The following is a 27,352-nucleotide window of genomic DNA, read 5'->3' on the forward strand; positions in this document are numbered from 1 at the left end:
AAGGTTTCAGGATGGTTAATAACAGTAATGATGGTATGCTACGGCGACAGGATCTAGAAAAATTAAGTGGGCTGAGAAATGGCAATTGAGGTTTAACATTAACAGATGCAATGTACTACATATGGGTAGCAGTAATCCCAGATTATCCTAGTAACAGTACCAACTGTGTAGTACTATACTCAGGTTAGTGGAAAATGAAGACCTCAGGGGTGATATGTGTAGTCAGATATGAAGTTCTCTGAGCAGTGCTGGCTGCCAGGCAGCTCACTCGGTTTTGTCAGCAATATACAGGAATTTTGCTGGCGCTTATATGGAAATTATTATCCCCATTGTATATAAGGCAATGGTCAGGCCACATCTTGAGTACTGCATGCAAGTCTGGAGACCTTGTTTTAGGGAGGATGTAGGGCTGCAGGGGTAGGTACAGAGAAGGGCAGTGAGATTGGTGAAGGGAACAAAGGGATGCCCTTACCAAGAAAGGCTTCAGTTCTGCAAATCACAGCATCTGGAGACTAGGCACCTGCGAGGTGATCTGATTGAAGTGTTTAAGGCTTTGAATGGGTTGAGGGAGCTCAATGCTGATGGGATTCTTCTCTTGCTCAGACTATGCCCATTAGGGAGCATAAATTCAAATTGAAGAAGGATGGTTGTAGAATAGATGTGCAGAAATTTGCATTTAGCTAACAGTTTGTTTCAGCAATCATGTTAATTTCTGGAACACAAACTTCTATTTGTTGTGGAAGTCGATAGCTTGAATAAATTTAAGAAAGAACTAGACAAACTGTTGGAAGGGATGAATAGGTGAAGTGGAAAGTTTTATTTTTTTCTGATTCTGTATAAGCTTGCTTTCTTGCATCATTTGCCACTATTAATAGTAATCTTGCTTCATTATGCATGGAGTTTTCTTGTTTGGAGGAGCATTTTCTGGATTTGTTGTGTAGGGCAGTCATCCTTGTATTTATTTACTTATTTCCTGCTTAAGGCCAGGAAATGATCCAAAAATTTCCTAATAATTATCACCCTGTTGCCCTGACTAGCTGCTTAATACATTCACTGCTATCTATATTTAAGAGAGTGCATTAAATGTGCCATAATTTTCAGAATGGTAAGAAATAACAACATTCTGAAATCCTCAATGTAAAAGTCTTTAATTCACAATTGAAAGCAAACACTTTTGGGGTAAACTGTGAATCATAACAAAACTTGAAATTTTATCAAAAGTTTATTTTATGTACATAAACAAACAACACAAGCAAAAAAAATAAAGAAATATATGTATCAAGGTATAAACAAAAAAAAAAAAAAAAAAAACCCATTGATGCTAATAGCCCAGAGTTCAATTGTGTGCCGGCAAAATCGAGCAGTTCATATCACGTGCCCTTACTTTTACACCACTGATATGTTGACTGCATAAGAATGATTACCTGTATGCATTACAGCACAGCACAACACAGCACTTGTACAGTTGAATGCTTATATGCATTAGATGCAGTGAATATGTTAATATAAGGTCTTCTGAAAAACACATGATGCCCACCTAATATACTGCCTTGAAGCAAATGGGTGAACAAGACAGTTTGGCTTCCAAAGAAATCAGTCCGCTTTGGACTACTTGAATGAATTGAGGATACATTCATAAAACATGAACACTTGATGTTAGTTATCATTGACATGGAAAAGCATATGATGCAACTTTTAGGCATGGCATTTTAAAAGATCTCAATTTCTCTGGATTGTACCCCCCTCTCAAATTTTGTTCATAATTTCTTATGAGAACAACTCTTCCAGATTTGTGTTAGTTCTAATTTCTTTCAGTTGCTTTGTGAAGATGGAGTTTCAGTGCTCATTGTTTAATCCTACAGTAGTTTTAATGGACTGGCTGGTTCCTCTTGAAAATAACTATTGTACATTAATTGATGGTTCACTGCTAATGGCTGAAATCACTATCTTCCTAAATATAGGCAAAATTTTATTTGAGTGGCTCTGGAAGTAAAGAATTATTTACTTGAAATTATACATGCAAAGAACTGGTCAGGTACCAGGCTGCTATTTAATATGTTTGCCTTACTCTTTAATGTGCTAAGTTTAGTTTCGTCATGTAAATGATATACTGCTGAAATTGAAATCAACATGTTGGCCGACATCTGCTACAAAAATTATACTTTTTTGTTTTATGTTTAATTATTGCACAAAATGATTTTTTTTTTCATCTATTATTATTAATGAAAAATGGTTTCTTGTTTTGATTGTTATTATTTATCTGTTTATTTAACAAAACATATGTGTTTTTTTTATGAAAACCCCAAATACGAAAGGTATCAGAACCAATAGTACTTAGTACCGTGCTGGGGTTGGAGGTTGAGAAGATGAGAGAAGATATTTGTTGACATTAGATTTGAACTTCTGTAGACTAATTTTCAGGAAAGACATATGAAGGAAGGTTGTTCCAGAAAACGGCATTTGAATGAACAAACAAGGAAGATGAAAAGTTGGTTCTGTGTGTTTGAAATTGGACATTAAATTGGATGTTGACGGCATGTGTTCGGACTGTTTTCGGACAGAGAGCGGGAATTATAGAAGTCAATTCAGAAGAACAATGCCCATGGAAGTATCTGTAGAAAATGCATGCAGCAGAAACAGTACGCCTATGAGAAAGCGAGTGGAGAGACTCTGTTAGAGAGGAGTCATTAATTAACCTAACTGCCCTCTTCTGAATGGAATCTAAACGCCTGAGAGGTTTTGGAGGCACCGCCCAGATGTGGGAACAATATTCCATGGTAGGGCGGATTTGCGATTTATACAGAGTGAATAGCTGTTTGGAAGAAAAGAAATGCCGAGAGTGAAAGAGAAAACCAAGTTCTTTAGATGCAGAGGAAGCAATATTTGTAATGTGCTTGTGCCAAGAGGGATTAGAAGTCAGGGTAATCATCAAAAGAGATATATCAACTTGCCTAGAAATCGGAGTGTCATCAAAGATAAGCATAGGAGAGAAGAATCCTTTTTTGCGAGATATAAGAAAAGACTGAGTTTTAGAAGCATTGAAATCAACTAATTTGTCTTTGCCCCACTGGAGAATTACCTGGAGATCGACATTTCAGGAATTGGTAGCGGATGAGAAGTTGAAGCTGATTGAGCAGGGCAAGGTTTTTCAAAATGGAAAGTGGAATGCAATGTGCTATCATTGGCAAAACTATGGATAGGATTTCCGGTCAGTGGAAGAAGGTCATTAATATACAAGAGGAAAAGGGTGGGGGAAAGGACTGAACCTTGGGGGACATCAGCATTAGTGGAGAAGTTAGAAGACAGAGAGCCATCTACCATCACTCTCAGTGAGCAATCAGAGAGAAAACTGGATAACCAATTACAAAAAACAAAAGTTGGCAAACCATAAGATGGATGCTTGTTTAGAAGACCTTTATGCCAAACACGATCGAAAGCATTTGAGATGTCAAGAGCAACTGCTTGTGTTTCACTGAACTTTTCCATTGAATTTGTCCATAAATGGATAACATAAGCCAGAATATCACCAGTGGATCGACACTGACGGAATCCATGCTGGCGATCGTTGATCAGATGTCTTCTTTAAGCAATCCTATAAAGTATGTCATTATCTATCATTTAGTTAACAGTGACATGTTTTTAGGTAGTTTAAGAGTTGGCGGCTAATTGATTTCTCCATTACTTTAGAAAGAGTAGAAGTAATTGCAATGGGAGGATAATTGGATGGGAGGGATTTGTCACCCTTTTTAGGATCTGACTGGGATATGAGCAAATTTCCAAGAAGAAGGAAAAACACCTTTGGAATAAGAAAGTGAAAAAAGGCAGCGAAGAACAGGAATAAGTTCAGGAGAAGGTTTTGAGAACAAGTGGAGAAATACCATCAGGATGTGGAGCTTTCTTAGCATTAAGATTCATCAAAATCCTTTTGACGAAAGACCACAGGAGGCATTGCATGTAGTGTGTTAGAAATGGTGGGAGGTGTTTTACCAAGATCATTAATACACGAGTTGGAAGAAAAATGGGATGCTAGCAGGTCAGCTTTATCCTTGGCTGAAGTGACAACAGAAACATCTGGTCTTGACAGAGGTGGGAGCAGAGATGGGCAAAAGTTGCAGCCAATAGCTTTGGCAAGAGACCAGAATGCTTGGCTACCATTAGGGCAAGAAGCAAGTTTTCTACTCTTAGCCTGTTCAAAATCTAGTTTGGACTGATTAATAACTGCTTTACAATTGTTGCGAGCTTTGGTGTAGGCAGAAAATGAAATTGAACAATTGCAAACAAGCCAATTATGATATTCTTCTCCCGAATGCCCTTAGCACATTTATTGGAAAACCATGGTTTAGATAAAGGACGAGATTTTAAAGTGTAGTGTGGGATAAAGGATTCCATTCCTACAAGAATAATTTCACTGATACGATCTGAGCAAACGTTGACATCAATCAGTTTTCAGTAGTCTGACCAAGAAAAAGAAGAAAAGAAATTTTGCAGGTCATCCCATTTTGCATTCTTATAAGGCCAAACAACACGAGGTTGGGAATAGCCATGAGGTAAAGAGACAATCGACTTGGTGATTGTCTCTTTATTGGAGAAGAAACAATTACCAAGTTGTGATCTGAGGTGCCTAAAGGACCACTTACTTTGACCATGTACTTAGAAGGTATGTGTGAGAAAAAGATCAAGCGTGTTAGCTGTATGGTTAGGATTGTCTGGTATTCTTGTAGGTAAATGAACAATCTGTGCAAGGCCATTAGTATTAGCAAAAGACTCAACATCTAAACCAGCTGGGTCAGTGTGACTAGAAAACAGAAGCCAACTGGAGTTATGAACATTAAAATTGCCAAGGAAAATTACTTCACTCTTAGGAAAGTTGGACTGGAGAAAGTCTATCTGCAAAGATAGGAAGTCGAAGAGCTCCAAGTGATTAGCATTAGTAGACGTATATGATGCAAGAAAGTAAGCTTATGTAGCATCAGCAAAAAAGAAAATAATTTTTTTTTTTTAGTGGAGTTGGAAGAACGGTGGAGACAACAGATGAATTTGACTCGATGAAGTAGAGCGCCAGAGAAGATCAAAAAGAGGAGATTCCAAATTACCAAATCTCTGACAGGGAATATCAGAACGGTCTGGACACATGCACAATACCACCTTTGAGGCAAAAGGAATCATATAGCAAATAATTTGGGCAACTGAGATGAGCAATAGTTGAATCAACCAATAGCTGAGATTCTGTCAGAAAAAGTACATGGGATTTGGCAGACTGCAAGTGGAAATGGATATCATTGAGATTAGAATTGAGACCACGTATATTTGTGAAATGAACTAGGAAGTGTTTGGGATGTTTAGATCTTTTTGCAGATAAGCTTACTTTATTAGTTTGACAATTCATGATGTATTCAATAGTAAGAAAAAGTGGGGGGGACATGCTGTATGAAGTAATGAAATTTTTTAATATGGCTTACACATGGTAAGAATATATTCAGATCCTTGACATAACATGGCCTGGGCAATGCTCCCCGCATACACACTACTTGGACTTCCTCCAGTCACTATCTGGCAGAGTAGAGGTAGCAAGATTATACACTAGCTGACCTGGAAGCCTCCTAAAGAGTTACCAATAGGTTCGGTCTGGTGTACTAACTAGCGACTGGTCTGCGAACACCGTTTTAGAGCTGTACCCTCGAAATGTAAGGAAGATTGGATCTTGCCACGATGTCCATCATAACCTCATCAGTCATACTGCATGATGGAAGAGATGGGGAAGGGTTGACCGGAACTTAGCTCTGGAGACTAAACATTGTATAGTGAAGTGGTGGAACCCACTTCTCTTGAGAAGTGGGTTCGGATAACTTACGCGGAAAATTAATTTCTCGACACCAGACTCTAGTGCTGCTCGCTCGGTAAACAGACGGTAGGTGTTATTGGTCTGGAGCCGAAATCGAGAAGGATATATTGATTGACAGGTGGGCATGGCAAACAATAAAATGATTGGTGGTGGGTGTGACAGACGATAAGCTACTGTGTAGTCATTTGTTGGCATTATAATGTGTACTTATGAGTAATGAATGGTAAACAGGTAATAGTAGCGATGAATCTTTTAAAGATGGAAGAAATTTGTAAGGAAAATAAAATGTTGATTTTTTTATGAAAACTAAATTAATAAATGTTTTGTTCTGTTAATTTTTATTTTCTTCATTATGTTTTTTTTCTCATTATTAAAAGCAGATTTTTGGAGTTCATGAGTGTTTTTACTATATTGTTGATTTAGGTTTGGTTACGAAAAAAGGAAAAGGTTTCTTTATTTTTCATTATATTTTGTAACTTGACCTTAAATGGTAGGTTAGAAAATAATAGAAAAGGTTTCCTTATATTTCGTGACCTAGGTTAGGAAATAATAGGAAAAGAAAGATTCTTTTTATATATATATATACTTTAAAAATAAAAGTACAGTAATAAAAAATTAATATTTATGCGCTAGTCCACCCATGATTCTAAAGTAAAAAGGTTAGGTTACCCCCTCCACTTCGAGAGGGGTTCAAGCTACCATGTGATTCAAGTGGAGGTAACTTGACCTTTTTTCACCATTATGGAAAGCATTCATTAGCGCAAGTTACCATTAGTGCTATTAAAGTGATACTAAACCGATGTTATTGTGTGTCGTGTTCACACACCAGTCAGCACATCGTTTGCCGTGCCTACCTGTCAATCAATATATCATTCTCAACTTTGCTCCAGACTGATAACACTTACCATCTGTTTACCGAGCAAGCAGTGCTTGGGTGCTGTATCGGAAAACTAATTTTCCGTGTGAGTTATCCGACGTTTCTCGTCATTCTCGTGTTGGCTTTCTTTACCTTCGCCATGGGTTCCACCACTTCAAGCTTTAAGTAAGCAAAGTGGTGGTATTGCACTGGTTGATGAGAGTCATCTACCACCTAGTATTGCCTCTTAACACAGAGGGGTGACCTTCCTCCATGTGGTGTGGATGCCACACCTCGACCCCTGCTTACATTGGTTTACACCTGGGTGGTCACCCACAGTGTGCTTGTGCATGGGGGTATAATACCCAGGATTACTAAGAGACCCACTATCGTGAAGGTGCCAGCAGAGGATTTGGCTGTTATTTAACAGTTACATATTATATTTATGTCATTTAGCAAAAAAAAAACATATTAATATATGTTGTCTAAGTTTAAAAATTTGCACCCTTAGAAGTTTTTTGAACAGGAAAATGGAAGTGACTGTTAGTCCCATGTTTGTGTTTTATAGCCACAAGGTTTTTTCCTCCCATCCCCTTAATTTTTAAATTATCAAATTTTTCATTAAAAAACTAAAAAAAAAATCTTATTTAATAAGGTTTGCACTTCATTAGGAAAAGGTCACACAATATTATACCTTCAAGCAAAATTCAAAAAGACTGAAAAATTAATAAAGTTGAGCACCTGTTGTGTGCAGTGTGAGCGATCGTGTTTGTTACAAACAGTGGTATACCTGCTGCCACTTTAAGGGATGCGGAAAGGTCAGGGATTGACCACCGCATATCCCGGAGCAATATGGCCTTAGTTGCTAATGCTCCTAAAAACCATACAACAACAACCTTCCTCTCAGCCAGTGGCAGTGTTTGTAAATGTGTTGGCTACGTGTTTTGTTTTTGCATCCTTTAATTGAAGTGATTTTTTGTGTTGTGCTTATTTGCCATAAATTTACCTTATTGAATTTGTGTACATACAACATTGTGTAAACTGATAAATCACCTTCTAGCTTAGTTATATAGTGAAAATTTCACCTTCTGAGGTCTTGGAACAAATTACCAAAAAACCATGTGTTCATTACGATATTTTCATGATACGGTGGTGTCTCTGGAATGGATTTTAATATCATAAAGCAGGGATCCTGTGTGTGTGTGTGTGTGTGAGAGAGAGAGAGAGAGAGAGAGAGAGAGAGAGAGAGAGAGAGAGAGAGAGAGAGAGAGAGAGAGCATTGAGTCTAGCATCTTAAGTTAATGCATGCTAATAATTATTGTATGCTGTTAGACAACCACTGCTAGTCAGGAGCAAATAGTGGTGAGGGAATTGTATGGCTGGTGTATAGCACACTACTCCATGCACCAACTCCTTGATAGTACACCCATGCTGTAAAACAGTGATTGCTAGGCAGGTACCTAATGCTGTGTGCTATGTCAGGTATTTTCCCTCGGAATGCCTGGATCAAGTTGAACATCCCCACCATGGACATGCCATGTTTAGGATTATGACTGTACCAAGATCCAGAAAGCATATGACAGGATCATTTTACAAAGATTTTTGTTTTTTGAGACAGTTCCTGAAGGAACTGTCTCAAAAAAAAAAAAAATCTCTGTAAAATGAAGCTAATTATATAATTTGAAGATTAAATGCACGAGGCATATGTTATGGGTTTAAATTAATATCTCATATTGTGGCTGCCTTCACAACAAGATACCAGGTATTGCACTACATCAAATAACTAGTGCTCCTCTAGTAGAGGAGACTACTGTTATTTATTCTCAAGTGGGTGGTATGGTGATACTGATATTATATAACTAATTATATAATGTAAATCATGAGTTACATTCTGGGCCCCCTCTCAAAATTGACATAAGTAATATAATATTATTATATATAAAGCTCTGAAATGAATGCTATGAGTGTAAAAACAGTATTTTATGAATATAAATCAATAAAATATAATACGATATTAAATAACCAAAGTAAATTTAATTGAATAAAAAAATTAAAATTTTGTACATTTACTTTGATATGTTCGAAGCCCAGACTGAATGTTTTTGTAAGCACCAGTGTAAGGCCTTACACAGATCTTTATTTTGACAGTGGTGTAATGCAGATATTTTACTTCTCTGATGAAGTCCCTGGTTGAGGATCTTCCCTTTTTTGAAGAAAGCATGCAGTGTTGACTGTTGACTTCCTCTTTCTTTCTTTGAGAATCTAGAATAAGGGCTTATGGTTAGAATAAAGGATACAATTATGCTCCTTTTTACTTTTGCACTTTGCTCCCAGTCATGATCAATCTCACAGAGCTCATCAGTGATGGTCTCCATGGCTGAAAGGAATAGCTGTAAGATCGCTTCTATTCATAAAGTTTAGAGGAGGCTCTTCATTGTTTTTCTTTCCCCTCCTCTTTCTGCTGGCTTAGTTCTTTAGCCAATTCTTCCAAATCTTCATTGGAAAGCTATTGTCCATGGCTATCCAACAGCTCTGTTACATCTTCAGCTGTAACCTCATCCAATCCCTTCTCTTATGCCAGCCTGCTAACATCTTCAACAATGTTCTCCACTGGCCCTAATCCTGTGAATTCTTGCATAAATTGTGGGAGAAATTTGCACCACATTCCATTCAAACAGTTCACTGACGCTTTGATGCTATTAATGCCTTTCAAAATGTTGAATGAGTGCCAGTAATCCTTGATAGTTTTGTCTGACCTGTCCAGTACTCTTGCCATTTCCATGAAGGTTATAGGCTTTAAAGGTTGCTATTACCCCCTGGTAAATTGGTTGCAAAACTGAAGTGGTGTTTAGTGGCATGTAAACAGCATTGATGTCCAGAGATGTTCTGACTTCAGTAAAATTAGCAAGATTGCAGGGCCATTGTCCAAGAGAAGAAGAGCCTTGGCTCGTAACTCATTCTCTTAACAAAAATGGAGCACAGTAGGGCAAAAATAGTTTGTGTACAAATCCAAGATTTCTTGTTTCACCTAAGCCCTCCTGTTCCATTTCCAGTAGACTTGTATCATGGCTTTGTTTAGGCCCTTGCGAGCATGCAGTGTCTGTGAATGGTATATCAACATTGGTTTTAGTTTTAAAGTGTCAGAGACATTTGTTTGAAACTTGAAACTTGGTGCAGACTGCTCTTCATGGGCAACGAAGGTTCGTGATGGCAATTTCTTGCAATAAAGCATGGCCTCATCAACATTAAAAATGAGATCAATAGGATAATTACCCTCCTCTGCAGGAAATGCTGCCACAGTATCTGCACTTGTTGCTGCCTCGCAACTTAATTTCACACATCTGGCATTTACTTCAAGATTTAAATCGCATGAACCATCCCTTGCTGTCTAAAAATATCTCATCACCACTCTCTTTTTTCAAATTGACTTTGCCTTATCAGTAATAACAGCTTGAGTCAATGGAATAATTTTTTTTTTTTTTTATTTAAGTCATCCACCCACAATGACAATTTCTCCATTTTTTCTAAAAGTTTACTTCTGCTATTAGCATTGGCATGTGATGCAAGAAAGCAAGCTTAAGCAGATAACTCCTCTATTTCACATTTTGCCATTTCACCTCTCTATTTGTGCCAAATTGCCTGTCCAGCTCAGCCTTAAATTTATTTAGGCTATCAAACTTCCACAACAAAAGATAGAAGTCTGTTCCACCAATCAACTACCCACTGGCTAAAGGCAAATTTCCACACATCTATTCTATAATTGTCTTTCCTCAATTTGAATCTGTGCCCCCTCACGTTCCTAATCTGAGGAAGAATTCCATCAGCATTCAGCTTGCTCAACCCATTCAGATCACCTCGCAGGTGCCTACTCTTCAGGTGCCGCAGAGTCCATGGAGGTTTGCAGAACTTAAGCCTTTCTTGGTAAGAGCACCCCTTTGTTCCCCTCACCAATCTTGTTACCCTTCTTTGTACTCATTCTAGCAACTCTATATCCTTCCTAAAAATGAGGCCTCCAGACCTGTACACAGTACTCTAGGTGTGGCCTGACCATTGCCTTGTATAACGGGATACTCACCTCCCTGTCCCTGCTAGCAAAATTCCTATATATCATTGACAAGACTCCATGACCTGCCCTGGCAGCCCCTCTCCACTGCTCAGCGAACTTCATATTTGACTGCACAATTACCCCCAGGTCTTTTCCACTTCCCTGAGTGCAGTAGCACACAGATGGTACATTTCTCTTTGGTTATTGCTACCCATATGCAGTACTTTGCATTTATCAATGTTAAATTTCAGTTGCCACTTTTCAGACCATTTGCTCAACTTATCTAGATCCAGTGGGAGTAGCATACTGTCATTAACAACCCTGCCGACCTTTGTATTATCTGCAAACTTGGACATTAAACCTGATATACCTTCATCAATGTCATTGATAAATATACAAAACAACAATGGGCCCAACACTGAACCCTGGGGAACTCTACTAATAACATTTGTCCACGAAGAGCAGTGTCCGTTGATTTCCATTCTCCATCGTCTCCCACTCAACCATCCCTTTATCCATTGTAGCAACTTACCCTTAATGCCATACCTGTCCAATTTGTACAGCAGTCTTCCATGTGCAACAATATCAAAGGCTTTCCTGAAATCCAAGTATATGATATCAAAATTATTTTTGGCGTTCAGTTCCTTTGTGACATCATAGTATCCAGTCAAGTTGGTCAGACAAGACCTCCCTTTAAGAAATCCATGCTGTGTCTTAATTATTACTGCAGTCTTGTCTAGATGATCCTGCAATGCTTCTTATCGGTTTCATCTTTTGTGAACCCCCTTTGTGAATTGGTGATACATTTGCACACCTCCAGTCCATGGGGACTTTCCGTGAGTCCAAGGAAGCTCTCATAATTATGACCAAGGGTTTGCTTACTTCTTTTGCTGCCTCCTTTAATATAACTCACTTGCATTGCACTTACAGTTGCAGCATGTTGCATTGACTGTTTTATTTCATCTGCATTTTTCATTATTGTACTCACAGTCAATGGAGGCAATTTCATACTTCTACATACACATTAGGACATGTTTGACTATCTTCCATTCTGCAGATTACCTCCATCTTGTTTCCCAGTGTGATTGATCTACATGACTTTTTAGCGACAATTTCATGTTCACTTGGCTTTACTGCACTTCTCTTACTAGACATGGTGGTTCTTATTTTATTAATTTAATCAAAAATTTTTAATTAAAACTAACAAATTAACACTGTAGAATAGTGTCCCAACAAGTAAACTGTTTCTGTCTCATCTCCAGCCACCTCATCCCTGATTGGCTTAGAAGGTAGATGGGGATAGCCATCATCTCTGATTGACTGTGCTGTTTCTTTGCATCATATCTGGTATTTATAGTTGCATATTTTTGAAATTTTTTTATAGTTTTTTTCAATATTTTTGACCTTTTGGTTTCAAAACCGTCATTATTATGAATCACTGAAAACAAACCATCGTAAACGAAGGGCTACCTGCATTAGTACTATTTTAGTTACTGTCTTAATTTCTGTTTTCAGATACTGTGTTGCATGTGCTATTATTATAGTGATATATATTTATTTTTATGCTGATTTAGTTTTGCTGTATTAGGAAAGAAACATAATAATGTACTATAGATATAGGGCAAGAGCCAGAGTATTTGCTGAAGGCATATAAATGCTGGCTGTTTTCATTCATCAGACTGAGTCTTATGCATTCACTGTCAGATATTCTGACAGTGATGATATATCAGCTATACGTTCAGGTTTTTTACAACCTATTTATTAACTTGTCTAATTTTATTTAAAGTTCTTTAACAGTTTTATCCTATATAACTGTTTTTATTATATCATGACTTGGCACACTTTAGCCATAGATGCTGATGCATCATAAAAGTCCTAAACAACCACCAACCAATATACTGGCAAGCCATCTTTGCCGTGACTTTGAGATCTGTGTGTTTGAAAAAACACACAGATCTCAAATCATGCTAATTCCTTTTCACAGATGTACATTAAAATGCAAACCATTTTTCCATGAGGACACCTGTTATCAAGAAAACGTTAAATAGGAAGTGGAAATTTGAAATAATGCTTGAACATTTTTCCCCCTATTATGGGCTGTCTGTAACTTGCAATGTGAAACTTTAAAACTTTTCATATGCCATTTATTGCATGAGATATCTTAATGAGAAACAATGGGAGTCTTTCTTCCCCCCTTCCCCTCCCTCCCCCCTTACTGAAGAAAGTTTTTTTTTTTTTTTTATTTATTAATTTTTTTGTATAAGCTATAATGCTTACTTTCAAGATACTTTAAATTTTTCTGTTCACAAGTGACTGAAATTCTTTAAATAACTCATTATGATAAATTTTAAATCAATCCCTTGTTTTCATTACAAATAATGCTTAAATATTTAATTAAGTAATATCCATAATTTTTATTAATTCTTTTGTGTTTACAGATACTGCTGAATATCGGTCATGACTGACAACAGTTTCTCACATCATGTAGAGTCCTATCAGGATAATGATATGAGATTGCTGGCAGACAGAAAGGAAAACTTACTTGTTGAATATCCAGATAATCATGTTAAAGTAAAAACTAAAATTAAAAGTGAAAGTTTTGAGCTTTTTCCAGATACTGTTAAATTTAATCAGATTAATGGAAATAAAAATGTTTGTCAACTTGCTGAAAACCCTAGAGGAATCTTTGCAGCCAGAGTGATTGTGTTCTTTATATTATGGTATTTGTTTAGTTTCACAACATTATTTCTGAACAAATATATATTATCATATATGAATGGAGACCCCACAGCTCTAGGTATGAAAATTTTTCATTGTATTTATATTTTAAATTAGGACTAATGAATATGACATGTCTCTAGTAGAAATTTTATTATTTTTGTGTTAACATTATACCAAAACAGTATTTGAGAAAAAAAAAAATGTATTACCGTATTTCCCCATGTATAAGATGCTCCCATGTATAAGATGCACCTTAATTTTGGGGCCCGAAATTTGAAAAAAAAATATATTACATAAAGTTATTGAACTCAGGTTTTATTCATCATAAAATTCATACAACTCCTCATAACTTGAATTCAGCATTGTACAAAAATCTTTTCGGAGCCATTTCTGGGCAGAACGTGGCAAAACGTAACCTAATATACCGGTAACAAGTGTGAAACAATGAGCGCAAAGACAACAAGCTCGAAAAAGCGGGAAATGCAAGTAAAAAATCTACAACCACTGTATAAGACGCACCCAGTTTTTAGACCCCAAATTTTTCGAATAAAGGTGTGTCTTATACATGGGGAAATACAGTATTTATCAGTGTATTTTCATTCACATTATTCACTTCAATAGTTAAAGCTTAATGACAAAGTAAAGAGACGTGGCCAGCAATAGTTTACACATTGACATTGAAAAATAAGAATTGTGTGTGTACCCTACCTGTGTGCAGTAGATGCTTAGTGTTTCAGTGCTTCAGGTGAAAGAATTAATAAGATTGAAAGACAGTCATGGCACCATTCCTGTGTAAACTGAACATAGACTATTTGTTTCCCTACTTCTGAATGCAAGTTCCCATATCTCACTTTAAAATAGTATGAAAATTTTTACATTATATTAAAATTTTTATTAATAAGAAAGCAGCTTTTGGTATAAGTAGAATAAATTTTAAAAGTTTTTTCCTTTGGTTTCTGTTTTAAAATGTTACTTTAAAATCCCCAGAGCTGAATGAACATTTCACTGGTTTAATAAACAAAGAATTTCAATTTCCCCTCTCTCTGTATCATATCTCACATTGGACTTCATCTCGCCTCTTGAATTCCTGTACCTTTTCAGTTTCCTTTTTGGCAACCCTTTAAAATTTTTAAATTTCCACAGTCTACTTTCTGATGCATTAATATCTGTCTTGTGTTAAGTGTCACCATTCCTCTTATTTTAGTGTTATTACTGAGGTTACCTAAAAAGAAAAAAAAAACAATTTTGTTACGTATAGTTAATAAATTTGATGAGCTTGAAGTGATAGTCAAGACATCAAAGGCAGATATTGTTGGGATATCAGAGACGTAGTGTCACACAGACATAAGCAGTGCAGAATTGGAATTTGAGGCATACAATGTGTACAGAAAGGATAGATAGGACAGGAAGGGAGGAGGGGTTATGCTGTTAGTTAAGAAACACACAAAATCTAAGGAAGTGCATCCAATTGATGTTGGTGGAAAATGTAGTAGTACTAGTGGCATGTGATGCAAGAAAGCAAATGTATGAGCTTATGCAGCATCAGCCAAAAAAAAAAAAAAATCATACCATTCCCCTCCAAATGCCTGTCCAGTTCCTCCTTAAATTTATTCAACCTATCAACTTCCACAACGACAGATGGAAGTTTGTTCCAGCAATTAACCACCCACTGCCTAAAGGCAAATTTCCGCACATCTATTCTACATCTGTCTTTTCTTAATTTGAATTTATGCCCTCTTAGATTCGTAATCTGAACAAGTGGAAGGATCCCATCAGAATTCAGCGTGCTCAACCCATTCAAGGCCTTATATACCTCAATCAGATCACCGCGCAGGTGCCTAGTCTCCAGCCACTGCAATTTGCAGAACTTAAGCCTCTCTTGGTAAGAGGATCCCTTCATTCCCCTCACCAATCTTGTTGCCCTTCTCTGTACACGTTCAAGTAAATCTATATCCTTCCTAAAATGAGGCCTCCAGACCTGTAATCAGTACTCAAGGTGTGGCCTGACCATTGCCTTATACAGAGGGAAAATCAACTCCTTTTCCCTGCTAGCAAAATTCCTATATATCATTGACAAAACCCCATGACCTGCCCTGGCAGCCTGTGTGCATTGCTCAGAAAACTTCATATCTGCCTGCACAATTACTCCCAGGTCTTTTTCATTTTCTACCACCTTAAGTGTAGTACCACACAGTTGGTACGTTTCTCTGGGGTTACTTCTACCCATATGTAGTACTTTGCATTTGTCAAGGTTAAACTTCAGTTGCCATTTCTTAGCCCATCTGCCCAAATTATCTAGATCCTGTTGCAGTAGCACACTGCCATTACTGTCATTAACAACCCTGCCAACCTTTGTATCATCTGCAAACTTCGACATTAAGCCTGATATACCTTCATCAATATCATTGATAAATATACAAAACAACAGTGGACCTAACACCAAACCCTGTGGGACTCCACTAATAACATTAGTCCAAGAAGAGCAGCACCCATTGATTACCACCCTCTGTCTCCTCCCACTTAACCGTCCTTTTATCCATTGTAGCAACTTACCCTTAATACCATTCCGCTCCAATTTGTACAGTAGTCTTCCATGCGCAACAGTGTCAAAAGCTTTCCTGAAATCCAAATATATGATATCAAAATTATTTTTTGCATCCAGTTCCTTTGTAACCACATCATAATATCCTATCAAATTTGTCAGACAAGACTTTCGCTTAACAAACCCATGCTGTGTCTGAATTATTGCTGCAGTCTTGTCTAGATGATCCTGCAATGCATCTTTAACCAGTGACTCCATTATTTTACCCGGAACAGAAGTTAAACTAACTGGTCTGTAATTACTCGTGTCACCCTTCGATCCCCCTTTGTGAATTGGGGATACATTTGCACATCTCCAGTCCGTGGGAACCTCCCCTGAGTCCAAGGATGCTCTCATAATTATGGCTAAGGGTTTGCTTAGTTGCTTTGCCGTCTCCTTTAATATAACTGGATAGATCCCATCCACTCCAGGTGCTTTTCTTACGTTTAACTTCAACAATTTCTCTTCCACTTTGCTCTCGGTTATTACAAAATCATTAAATATGTTGGTACAATTTGATAACCTTCTGCCATTTTCAAACTTTAATAATTCTTCACGTGTGAATGTAGATGCAAAATACTCATTCAGTTTGTTTGCTATCTGAGCAGGATCATCAACAGTCGAACCATCGATGTCAAGTGGACCGATCAGATTCATCCCCTTCCTTTTAGAGTTTATATAAGTAAAGAAATCCTTGCTGTTTTTCGTAGATTTTTTGCCAAGGATTTCTTGTAATCTGCCTTCGCCTGCCGAACCTCCTTTGTGACCTGATTACAGATTAACTTATATCTGCCATATGCTTCTGAGGCGCTTGATAATTTATATGCATCCCATGCATTTTTCTTCTCTGTTACGAGTCTCATTAGTTCATTTGACAACCATTTAGGCCTAAACCTTGAACAATATTTCTTAATAGGTATGAACCTTTTAGTAGCATCCACGATTAATTCCTTGAATGCTTCCCACTTAGAATTTACTGTTGGTAACATTGTCAGTTGATCCCACTGTACAGAATTTAAAAACTGTCTGAGACCACTGTACTCGCCTTTACAGAAGCAAAAACCCTTTCCTTTACCCCTGATAGTAGTTAAATCTTTAAGTAAATCCCATGTCAGTACACTGTGATACTGCCACCTAGTGGTTCTTTTATCTGCAAATTCCTAATACATGAATGATCACTGCTGATAACCAGATCAAGAGTATTACTTTCTCTGGTTGCCTCTCGAATATGCTGCTGCAGAAAACAATCATCCAATAAATCCACAAAAGTCTGACTAGTGTGTGAGTGCCCAACCCACAAGTTCCAGTCAATATCTGGGAAGTTAAAATCCCCCATTATAAGACATTCCGATTTACTAGCCCACTCTATTTCTCTGTACAATTGTTCATTGTACTCATTCAAGGCATTAGGCCTATAACACACTCCTACTCTTATTTTTGCTTTCGCAGTGCTTATGTCACACCAAACTGACTCAACAGTGCACTGTTCATCTATATCAACTGGATGCACTTCTTTTGATTTTATGTTTTTCTTTATTAACAGCGTAACACCTCCTCCCTTCCTATCCTGTCTATCCTTTCTGTACACATTGTACTCCCCAAATTGCAGTTCGGCATTCCTTATATCTGTGTGACACCACGTCTCTGATATCCCAACAATATCCGCCTTTGATGTCTTGACCAACACTTCAAATTCATCAAATTTATTTACTATACTTCTAGCATTGGTATACATGCAAGTATAATGTAATCTTGAGTCTTTTTGGTGTGACATAAGCACTGGTAAAGGAAGAATGAGAGTAGGTGTGTGTTATAGGCCTAATGAAACTGATGAGTATAATGAGCATTTGTACAGAGAAATAGTGGGCCAGTAAATCAGAATGTCTTATAATGGGAGATTTTAACTTTCGAGATACTGACTGGAACTTGTGGATTGGTCACTCGCACACTAGCAAGACTTTTGTGGATATATTGGATGACTGTTTTCTACAGCAACATGTTTGAGAGGCAACCAGAGGGAGTAATACTCTTGGTCTGATTATCAGCAGTGATTATTTATGCATTAAGAATTTGCAGATAAAGGAACCACTCGGTAACAGTGATCACAATGTACTGATGTGGGAATTACTCAAAGAGGTAACTACCATCAGAGGTAAAGGGAACGGTTTTTACTTTCGCAAAGGTGACTACGGTGGTCTGTGACAGTATTTAAATTCTATACGGTGGGACCAACTGATGATGTTACCAACAGCAAATTCAAAATGGGAAGTATTCAAAGAATTAATCTTGGAAGCTACTAGGCTTTTCATACCAACTAAGAAATACTGTTCAAGATTTAGGCCTAAATGGAAGTCAGATGAACTAATGAGGCTTGTGGCAGAGAAGAAAAATGTATGGAATGCGTGTAAAGTATCAGGTGACACAGAAGCATATGGCAGATATAAACTAGTCTGTAATCAAGTCACAAAGGAGGTTAGGCAGGTGAAGGCAGATTACGAGAAATCCTTGGCAAAGGATGCAAAGAAAAACAGCAGAGTTCTTTACTTATGTAAACTCTAGAAGGAAAGGGATGAATCAGATTAGACCACTTAACATAGATGGGTTGACTATTGATGATCATGCTCAGGTAGCTGAAATAACTGAAATGAGTATTTTTCATCTCCATTCACACATGAGAAGTTATTCAATGATGGGAGTGACAGAATTTTATCAAACTCTAACAGAAAGCTAAGTGATTTTGTAATAACTGAGAGCAAAGTGGGGGAGAAATTGTTGAAGTTAAACATAAAAAAGGCACCTGGGGTGGACAGGATCTATCCAGTTATATTAAAGGAGACAGCAAAGGAAGCAAGCAAACCCTTAGCCATAATTACGAGAGCTTCCTTGGACTCCAGGGAGGTCCCAATTGACTGGAGGTGTGCAAATGTATCACCAATTCACAAAGGGGGTTCAGAAGGTGACACAGGTAACTATAGACCTGTTATTTTAACTTGTGTTCTTGGGAAAATAATGGAATCACTGGTTAAAGAAGTATTGCAGGATCATCTAGACAAGACTGCAGTAATAGTTAAGACACAGCATAGGTTTGTTAAAGGGAAGTCTTGTCTAACCAATTTGTTTGGATACTATGATGTGGAAGGAAATGAATGCCAAAAATAATTTTGATATCATAAACTTGGATTTCAGGAAAGCTTTTGATACTGTTGCACATGGAAGACTGCTACACAAATTGGACAGGTATGGCATTAAGGGTAAGTTTCTACAATGGATAAAGGGATGGTTGAGTGGGAGACAACAGAGATTGGTAATCAGTGGACACTGCTCTTCGTGGATAATTGTTATTATTGGAGTTCCACCGGGTTTGGTGTTGGGCCCATTGTTGTTTTGTATATTTATCAATGATATTGATGAAAATATGTAATGTTTAATGTCCAAGTTTGCAGATGATATAAAGGTTGGCAGGGTTGTTAATGACAGTAAAGACAGTATGCTACTCCAACTGGATATAGATAAGTTGGGCAAATGGGCTGAAAAGTGGAAACTGAAGTTTAACACTGACAAATGCAAAGTACTGCATATGGGTAGCAATAACCAAAGAAAAACGTACCATCTGTGTGGTACTACACTCAGGGAAGTGGAAAGTGAGGGTAATCGTGAAGTCAAATATGAAAATATGCTGAGCAGTGCAGAGCGGCTTCCAGGGCAGGTCATGGAGTCTTGTCAATGATATATAGGAATTTTGCTAGCAGGGACAGGGAGGTGATTATCCCGGTATACAAGGCAATGGTCAGGCTAGAGTACTATGTACACTTCTGGAGGCCTAATTTTAGGAAGGATGTAGAGTTGCTAGAAGGAGTACAAAGAAGGGCAACAAGAGTGATGAGAAGAACAAAGGAGTCCTCTTACCACGAAAGGCTTAAATTCTGCAAATTGCTTGGAGCGTAGGCACCTGCGAGGTGATCTGATTGAAGTGTTATAAGGCCTTGAATGGGTTGAGCAAGCTGAATGCTGATGGGATTCTTCATCTTGCTCAGATTAATAATCTGAGTGGGCACAGATTCAAATTGAGGAAAGACAGTTGTAGAATAGGTGTGCGGAAATTTGCCTTTAGCTAATGGGTAGTTGATTGGTAGAACAGACTTCCATCTTTTGTTGTGGAAGTTGATAGCCTAAATAAATGTAAGGCTGAGCTGGACAGACATTTGGAACAAATGGAGGGGTGAAATGGGATGGTTTTTTTTTTTTTTTGGCTGATGCTGCATAAGCTTGCTTTCTGCGTCGGCTGCCTACACACGCACGCACGAGTGCATACAACTTTTTAACTTGAGCTGAATAAACTAAGTTCTTTTTGGGATTCTGTTTAAGAATAATTTAAGAACCCATGAACTGTTGCAGCTGAATGAGCATTCCACTGGTGTGATAAAGCATTCCAGTTTCTCTTCCATATCATAATATCTCATTTCTCAAATTCCACTGAAATTCCAGTTGTATCCCTGGAATTTCTTTGCTGGCAAATATTTTAAAAAGTTAAAAATTGTCTAGCTTTACACTTTAACTACATGAAGCATAAATGACTTATAATTAAACTTCAGTATTTTTTTTTATCATGGCAAAAATGATTCTCATCTCTGTCTTTATGTTTGCCAAAACTATGGAACAGTTGACATTTAAATTTCAAGCAAACAATTTTAAAACCATAAGTATAAAAACTTCATTAATTTATATTATTTCTGTTATTCAGTATATTACTCATTTGGAAAGGTGTGGGTTCAATTGCAGAAGACTTTAGAAATTCCTTCAGTCCCATCAATAAGGTGTTATAAGGCTCTGAATGGGTTGGGAAATCTGAGTGCTGATGGGATTCTTCCTCTTGCTCAGATTAGGAATTTTAAAGTCTACTGCAATTGAGGCTGTAACTAGCAGATTTGAGAATGCGGTAGTGTTCCCCTGTGAGTTATTTCAGGTTTTTTAGCCTACAAAACCTAAATCAGCCTGTGAATACTAATTTATGTAGAACAAAATACAATTACAGATGTGGGTTCTGTTAAAATAATTTAAAAGGAAAAAAATGTACTGCAGTTCTGTTCTGTTTATAAGTATTTACTGTTATTCAATTGTGTATATTATGTGATAGGATTAAATTAAACTAACTTTACCCAAGTGTGGAAGAATAGCTTCATTTAACCTTTCAGGATTTCTGCCTCAGATTTTTTTATAATTATAAAATGTAAATTTTAGCATTAGTTGTTAAATTAGTATCCCATTCTCATTACTTAATTTCTCATGATGTACTTTTTTTTAATTCTTATATCGTCACCCATCACTTGCTAGGTTTTTCACTGCAGAAAACAGAGCTAGTGTGTAATCTGTGGAAAAATGCATCCCACAGTGGTGGTGGGGGGGGGTCAGGTCTCTAGGCTTCTGAATCTAATTCAATTTTGTTATTCTCTTTGAGTTATTTTCAATGGGGCCAGTTCCCAAACTTTTGGAAAAGTGCCTACTCTCATATATTTATTATACATGTTAACAAGATTCTCTGGTATTAATTTATATAGTTTTTTTTTCTCTTGGGAATTTAATTCTGCAGATGTCTGTATTTCATTAAGATTAATGTCAACCACTGCAAATAATCATAGATGATTATTATTGTTTATTTTTATTTATTTTTTTTTTCTGACCATGTGTTTCAATAGTCTGGTTATCTTTGGCAATTATTCTCTCTATTATCCTCTCTATAGAGGTAAGTTAGGTTTCCTGGGTAACCTCATAAAGTACTGTAAATTTTGGTACTAGGTACTTTAAAATTCCCTGGGCATAAATTTGTTGATATTCAGTTTGTAACAAGACCCAAAAAGTCATTATTTCTGGTGGTTTGGACCAATTTATTTGGTACATTTAAGTCAGATCAGTATATTTTAACTGCTTAGTTTTCTCAGGTGGTTAGTTTTCTTTATTCTCTACCAAGTTTGTGTACATCTGTCCTAGATACAACAGTTCAAGCTGCCCACCAGGGAACAAACTTCTGCTTAAGTTTCTTCAATTTTAATTGATGCACAGGAAGCTCTGTACAGGACTTCTTAATCCTGTACATAATCAGCATTCTTTTTCCCTTTACAGTTCATTAAATTGTTGGTTTAACACATCTCAAAAGTATCTCAGTTAACTTTTTGGTAGAGTAGTGGGTCATGTTATGTTGGCAGGTGACTGAGGGCAAGCACTGTGTAATGGGTATGGCCACCTCTGTGATCACTGACATAACAATCTTCTTTAACTGCCCAACACTCTATAGCACAGCACAGTAGTGGGGGGGGAGAAATAGTGATATGAATGTTATTCACCCCACACACTCTGCTAAATCAAAGTGTTATTCATTTCATTTAAAAGGATAATTCTATTGGCAGTGAGAAGAATCCCCATTTTTATACTAGTACTTATATAACACTGTTTAGCTCTAACACGATTAGAGAATTTTCAGCAAACATCGAATAACAGGATATTTTTGAGCTTTTGTGCAGGGAAAACCCTGCTATTATGTTGGATGTAATTTTTCAATGTTTCCACTCTTTTTGAATTCCCGCTGTTGACTCACTAGTCAAAAAAAAAAATTATTGAGAAATCAGTGTATTTTATTTTCTTGGGAAATTCCCGTGTTACATTCTGTGCTGTTGAACTTATGGAAAAATCTAGATTTCAAAGTTTTATTACTATTGGATAGCACACCAGGCCATCCAAAAGATTTAAGAAGTTATGTTATTTAATTAATAACATCCAAAAGAAGTTATGTTTCTACCACCACAGTTGTACTAGGTTAACATAACTTCTTTCATTCAGCCATTAGATCAAGGTATTATGTCAACCTTTAAAACTCATTACATCAGAAAATCGTTACAATGGATTTTGGGAAAAAATGATTCTGAATCTATTGAAGTAATGAAGGCATGGAAACATTTTCTCGGTTGTGGACTGTATCAGAATTATAGCTTTATCGCTCAAAGAAGTAAACTGTCAACGTTAAATGCGTTTGGAAAAATGTATGGCCAGAGTCAGTTCATTCGGGAAATATGGTCGAGCCAGCAGAAAACGGAATCAGTGCGATAGTAGAACTTGTTACGTTGGTAGGATGGGAAAGTTTTAATGATATGACTACTGAAGCCCTCGGAGATAGCACAGTTGATAGAATCGTCCTCTTCCTCACACCGGCTGGAAAAGACCTAAGTTTGGATTCTGTTGATGAAAGGAGGAAGTTTTATGGGTCTTTTTCACAACGTGGCTGAGTTAGTCAGGCTCAGGCAAGGTTAGTGTGGTTTTTTTCTCCTAGAAACTGGGGGTTTTTTGTCGATCAAAACAGAAAATTGACCTCAGGACACACACAATTTATGTTGTGTGTCCCCCGAGTATTTTTTTTTTTAGTATTTTTTTAAATACTAAAAAAATAAAAAAAGATATGATTACTAAACATGTTCAAGAAATACTGGTAGAAAAAGCGGCTGGTGAAGCGGATTTGGTGGAAATGGCATCGGAGGTAAAACCAAATCAATTCAGAGGATGATAGCGCAGATGAAATTTCTAAACTTCCAAATTTTACACCAAAAAGCATACAGGAAGGTATAAAGTTAGCCGAGCAATTAGAATTTTATTTTTTGAATGCAGATTCTTGAATGAAAGGAGCCCAAAGTTGTTTGTCTTTGGTCTGCAAAAGGGAGCTTCAAAAATGCTTAGTTCCATACCATGAAATTTACAAAGATTTATCAAGCAAAAGCAAACAAACCCAGATTACGGTTTTTTAAAGAGAGCAGAAAATACACGAAATCTAGAATGGTGTATTTTTGATAGTTTTGTTAACATTTTATTAACAAAAGAGTGCATTTTTGTTAGCTTTTGGAAGAAAAAGTAAAAGGTGGGGGTACCCCCTCCCCTTTTACTTTTTCTTAGTCCCATATAACACATGGCATTTTATAGGAACCTAACTACCGTGTTATATGAGGGTTACCTGTGTTTAAAAATGGTACAAGTAAATATTTTCTGTAATCAGTTTTTTAAATTAAATATATTATTATTTTATTATTTTTTTGTGCTTAGGATCTGTTCAGCTGTTGCTGTGTGGTGTTTGTGGTTATATACAGATGAACTATCCTTGTGGTCTCTATCAGAATTTAGGAGAGCATAGGACTCAATTCAAACGCAACATGCTCTTGGTTGGAAGTTTAAGGTATTGTATTCCAAATAATTTAAACTTTTTGGAATAGGAAAAATAAAATGAACTCTTAACAGCAATAGTATTTTATTTTTACAAAATTAAATATGAAGGTTTAGACTATAAATTGCTTGTAGATGGCTGCATTCCACAGTACGCTATGAGATAACTAAATTTATTCTGATCAGTATTATATATTTTTGTTCACAACATCCAGATCCATGTTTTGAAAGCATACTTTTTTCTTTATCAAAATTCTGTCAGAAAATATTAATGTTGGTAATAGAATAGAAAATTATGTGAGGAAGTGAATTTATTTTTGCATCAGCAAAAGATAAAAATAAATAAAAAAAAAACCTTTCCCTAATTATTCATTTTTCTCATCAAAAAAGTGAGCATTGAATTCTGCCTTGAACTTGGCCAAACTGTCTTCCTTATCTACCTTGGAAGGTAATTTATTTCAGCAGTCTACAACACACTGCCTAAAGGTAACTGCACAACATTTGAGTTTTCTGGTTTTATATTTGTTACCTCCCATCCTCTGGTTCTCCATTTTTCACGATTTGTTTAGGTTATTGTTCACATTTCACTTACCAGTTAAAATGTATATCAATCATTATTTTACTCATCTCAGGGCCTTGTGCACCTTATTCAGCCATTTCCTACCCTACAATTAAGCTGTTTGTTTACCCAGCTTTGCGATCTGCACTTTTTTTCAGCCAGTCTCCATAGGAACAACAGAGAAAAGACAGGTCTTCTTGGTTCTATGTTAATTTGTCTTTGTGTGTGCACGATGCAAGGAGTGTATCGATATCAGGCAACAACTCGGCGTTCTTGTGGGCCTATATGAGAGCTTGAAGGACAGGGTGGATGCCCTCGAAGAAACTAAATTGAGGGGCCCATCAAGCTCTCAGCTGCCCACATCAACGCCAGAGCTTGCACTTGGGCATCGCATGACACGGAGGCAACACCCAAGGCAGAATGCGCTGGTCCCGAAGGAACTAGTAGTTGTTGGTGACTCTATTGTCAGGGAAACGGGGAACATGCTTTGTAAAAAAGATAGGTGGAACAGGACCAGGGTATGTCTGCCAGGGGCAAAGGTTGATGACATTGTAGAGCGAATATCATCTTTTAAGGGCACAAAAGGTGATATAGTTGTACACGTTGGCACTAATAATATTAAGAGTAGGAGACCGGCAGAATTACTTAACAAGTACAGGTCACTGCTGAACAAAAGCCGAGAATTAGGGTTGAATTTGAAAGTGTCTGCAATTCTGCCCAGACACGATAGGAGGGAGTATATGATGAGAGCCTTGTCGATCACTTCGGCCCTGGAAAGATTGTGCAAGGCTCAAGGGGTAGAATTTTTTTTCAGCCTGGACTGTACTTGTTAACAGGAGAGATTGCTTCTACAGGGATGGGATACACTTAAATAGAAAGGGTGCAAGAATATTTGCTGATGCTATCGAGGCAGTGTTAGGTGGGTCAGAAAACTGATAGCTTGCAGGGAGACAAAGACCAATAGATTGACAGTAGCCACTGGCATAGGTGAAAGAGATTCTTGCACTGCTTCTATTAGAATGAGCAGAAGCCTGAAAAACAAGATGCATGGTATTTCAGAAACTGCTGGGAGCCATTGCGGTACAAGTAAACACATGGGTTGTGTTAGGGTAGCTAAGAATAGAAACAGGTGCAGGTATACTTGTGTGTACACCAATGCTAGGAGTTTAGTAAATAAATTTGATGAATTTGAGGTATTGCTCAAAACATCAAAGGCAGATATTGTTGGGATATCAGAGACGTGGTGTCACACAGATATAAGGGATGCAGAACTGCAATTTGGGGAGTACAACGTCTACAGAAAGGATAGACAGGATAGGAAGGGGGGAGGGGTTATGCTATTAGTTAAGAAACACATAAAAACCAAGGAAGTGAAGCCAGTCGACATCGCTGGACAGCGCAGTGTTGAGTCAGTTTGGTGTGACATAAGCATTGGGAGATCAAAATTGAGAGTAGGAGTGTGCTATAGGCCTAATGACTCTGATGAGTATAATAAGGAACTGTACAGGGAAATAGAGTGGGCCACTAAATCAGAGAGTCTTATAATGGGAGATTTTAATTTCCCAGATATTGACTGGAATTTGGGGGCTGGTTACTCACGCACTAGCAGGGCTTTTGTGGATTTATTGGATGATTGTTTTCTACATCAGCATGTTCGGAAGGCAACTAGAGGGAGTAATACTCTTGATTTGATTATCAGCAGTGATTCTTAATGAACCTGCAGATAAATGAACCACTAGGTGGCAGTGATCACAGTGTGCTGAAGTGGGATTTACTCAAAGAGGTAACTACCATTAGGGGTAAAGGGAAGGGTTATTGCTTCCGTAAAGGCGACTACGATGGACTGAGACAGTATTTAAATTCTATACAGTGGGACCAACTGATGATGTTACCAACAGCAAATTCAAAATGGGAAGCATTCAAAGAACTTATCCTGGAAGCTACTAGGCTTTACATACCAACTAAGAAATATTGTTCAAGGTTTAGGCCAAAATGGATGTCAGATGAACTAATGAGGCATATGGCAGAGAAGAAAAATGCATGGGATACTTACAAATTAACACATGACACAGAAGCCTATGATAGATACAAGTTGATATGCAACCAAGTTACAAAGGAGGTTAGGCAGGCGAAGGCAGATTACGAGAAATCCTTGGCAAGGGATGCAAAGTAAAACAGCAAAGAGTTCTTTACTTATGTAAACTCTAGAAGGAAGGGGATGAATCAGATTGGTCCACTTGATATTGATGGGTCAACTGTTGATGATCCTGCTCAGGTAGCTAACAAACTAAATGAATATTTTGCATCGACATTCACACATGAGGAGTTATTCAGCAAGGGGAATGCCAGAGGTGTATTCAACTCTAGCAGTAAGCTACAGAATCTTGAAATAACTGGGAGTAAAGTGGAGGAGAAACTGTTGAAGATAAACACAAGAAAGGCACCCGGGGTGGATGGGATCTATCCAGTTATATTAAAGGAGGCAGCAAAGGAAGTAAGCAAACCCTTAGCCATAATTATGAGAGCTTCCTTGGACTCAGGGGAGGTACCCA

The 27,352-nt window shown here is 37.3% G+C and overlaps 1 protein-coding gene and 1 long non-coding RNA gene across 2 annotated transcripts in view; both read left to right on the forward strand.

The window, feature by feature from the left end:
- The window catches only part of LOC150088178 (uncharacterized), a 30,627-nt gene extending 17,334 nt beyond the window's left edge, over positions 1-13,293 (forward strand). The window contains exon 3 of the long non-coding RNA XR_016546783.1: positions 13,182-13,293. This is a non-coding gene — a long non-coding RNA (uncharacterized LOC150088178). The remainder of the gene's footprint in view (positions 1-13,181) is intronic.
- Positions 13,294-13,410: 117 nt separating this feature from the next.
- LOC150088179 (solute carrier family 35 member E2B-like) overlaps positions 13,411-27,352 on the forward strand; it is a 90,559-nt gene continuing 76,617 nt past the window's right edge. The window contains exons 1-2 of the mRNA XM_090370059.1: positions 13,411-13,540; positions 24,125-24,254. Of these exons, the coding sequence (XP_090226185.1) occupies positions 13,516-13,540; positions 24,125-24,254 (155 nt within the window). The 5' untranslated portion in view covers positions 13,411-13,515. The remainder of the gene's footprint in view (positions 13,541-24,124; positions 24,255-27,352) is intronic.

The sequence above is a fragment of the Mastigoproctus giganteus genome, chromosome 3, assembly GCF_048544385.1.
Source record: "Mastigoproctus giganteus isolate SK-2022 chromosome 3, ASM4854438v1, whole genome shotgun sequence".
NCBI classification, from domain to species: Eukaryota; Metazoa; Arthropoda; class Arachnida; order Uropygi; family Thelyphonidae; genus Mastigoproctus; species Mastigoproctus giganteus.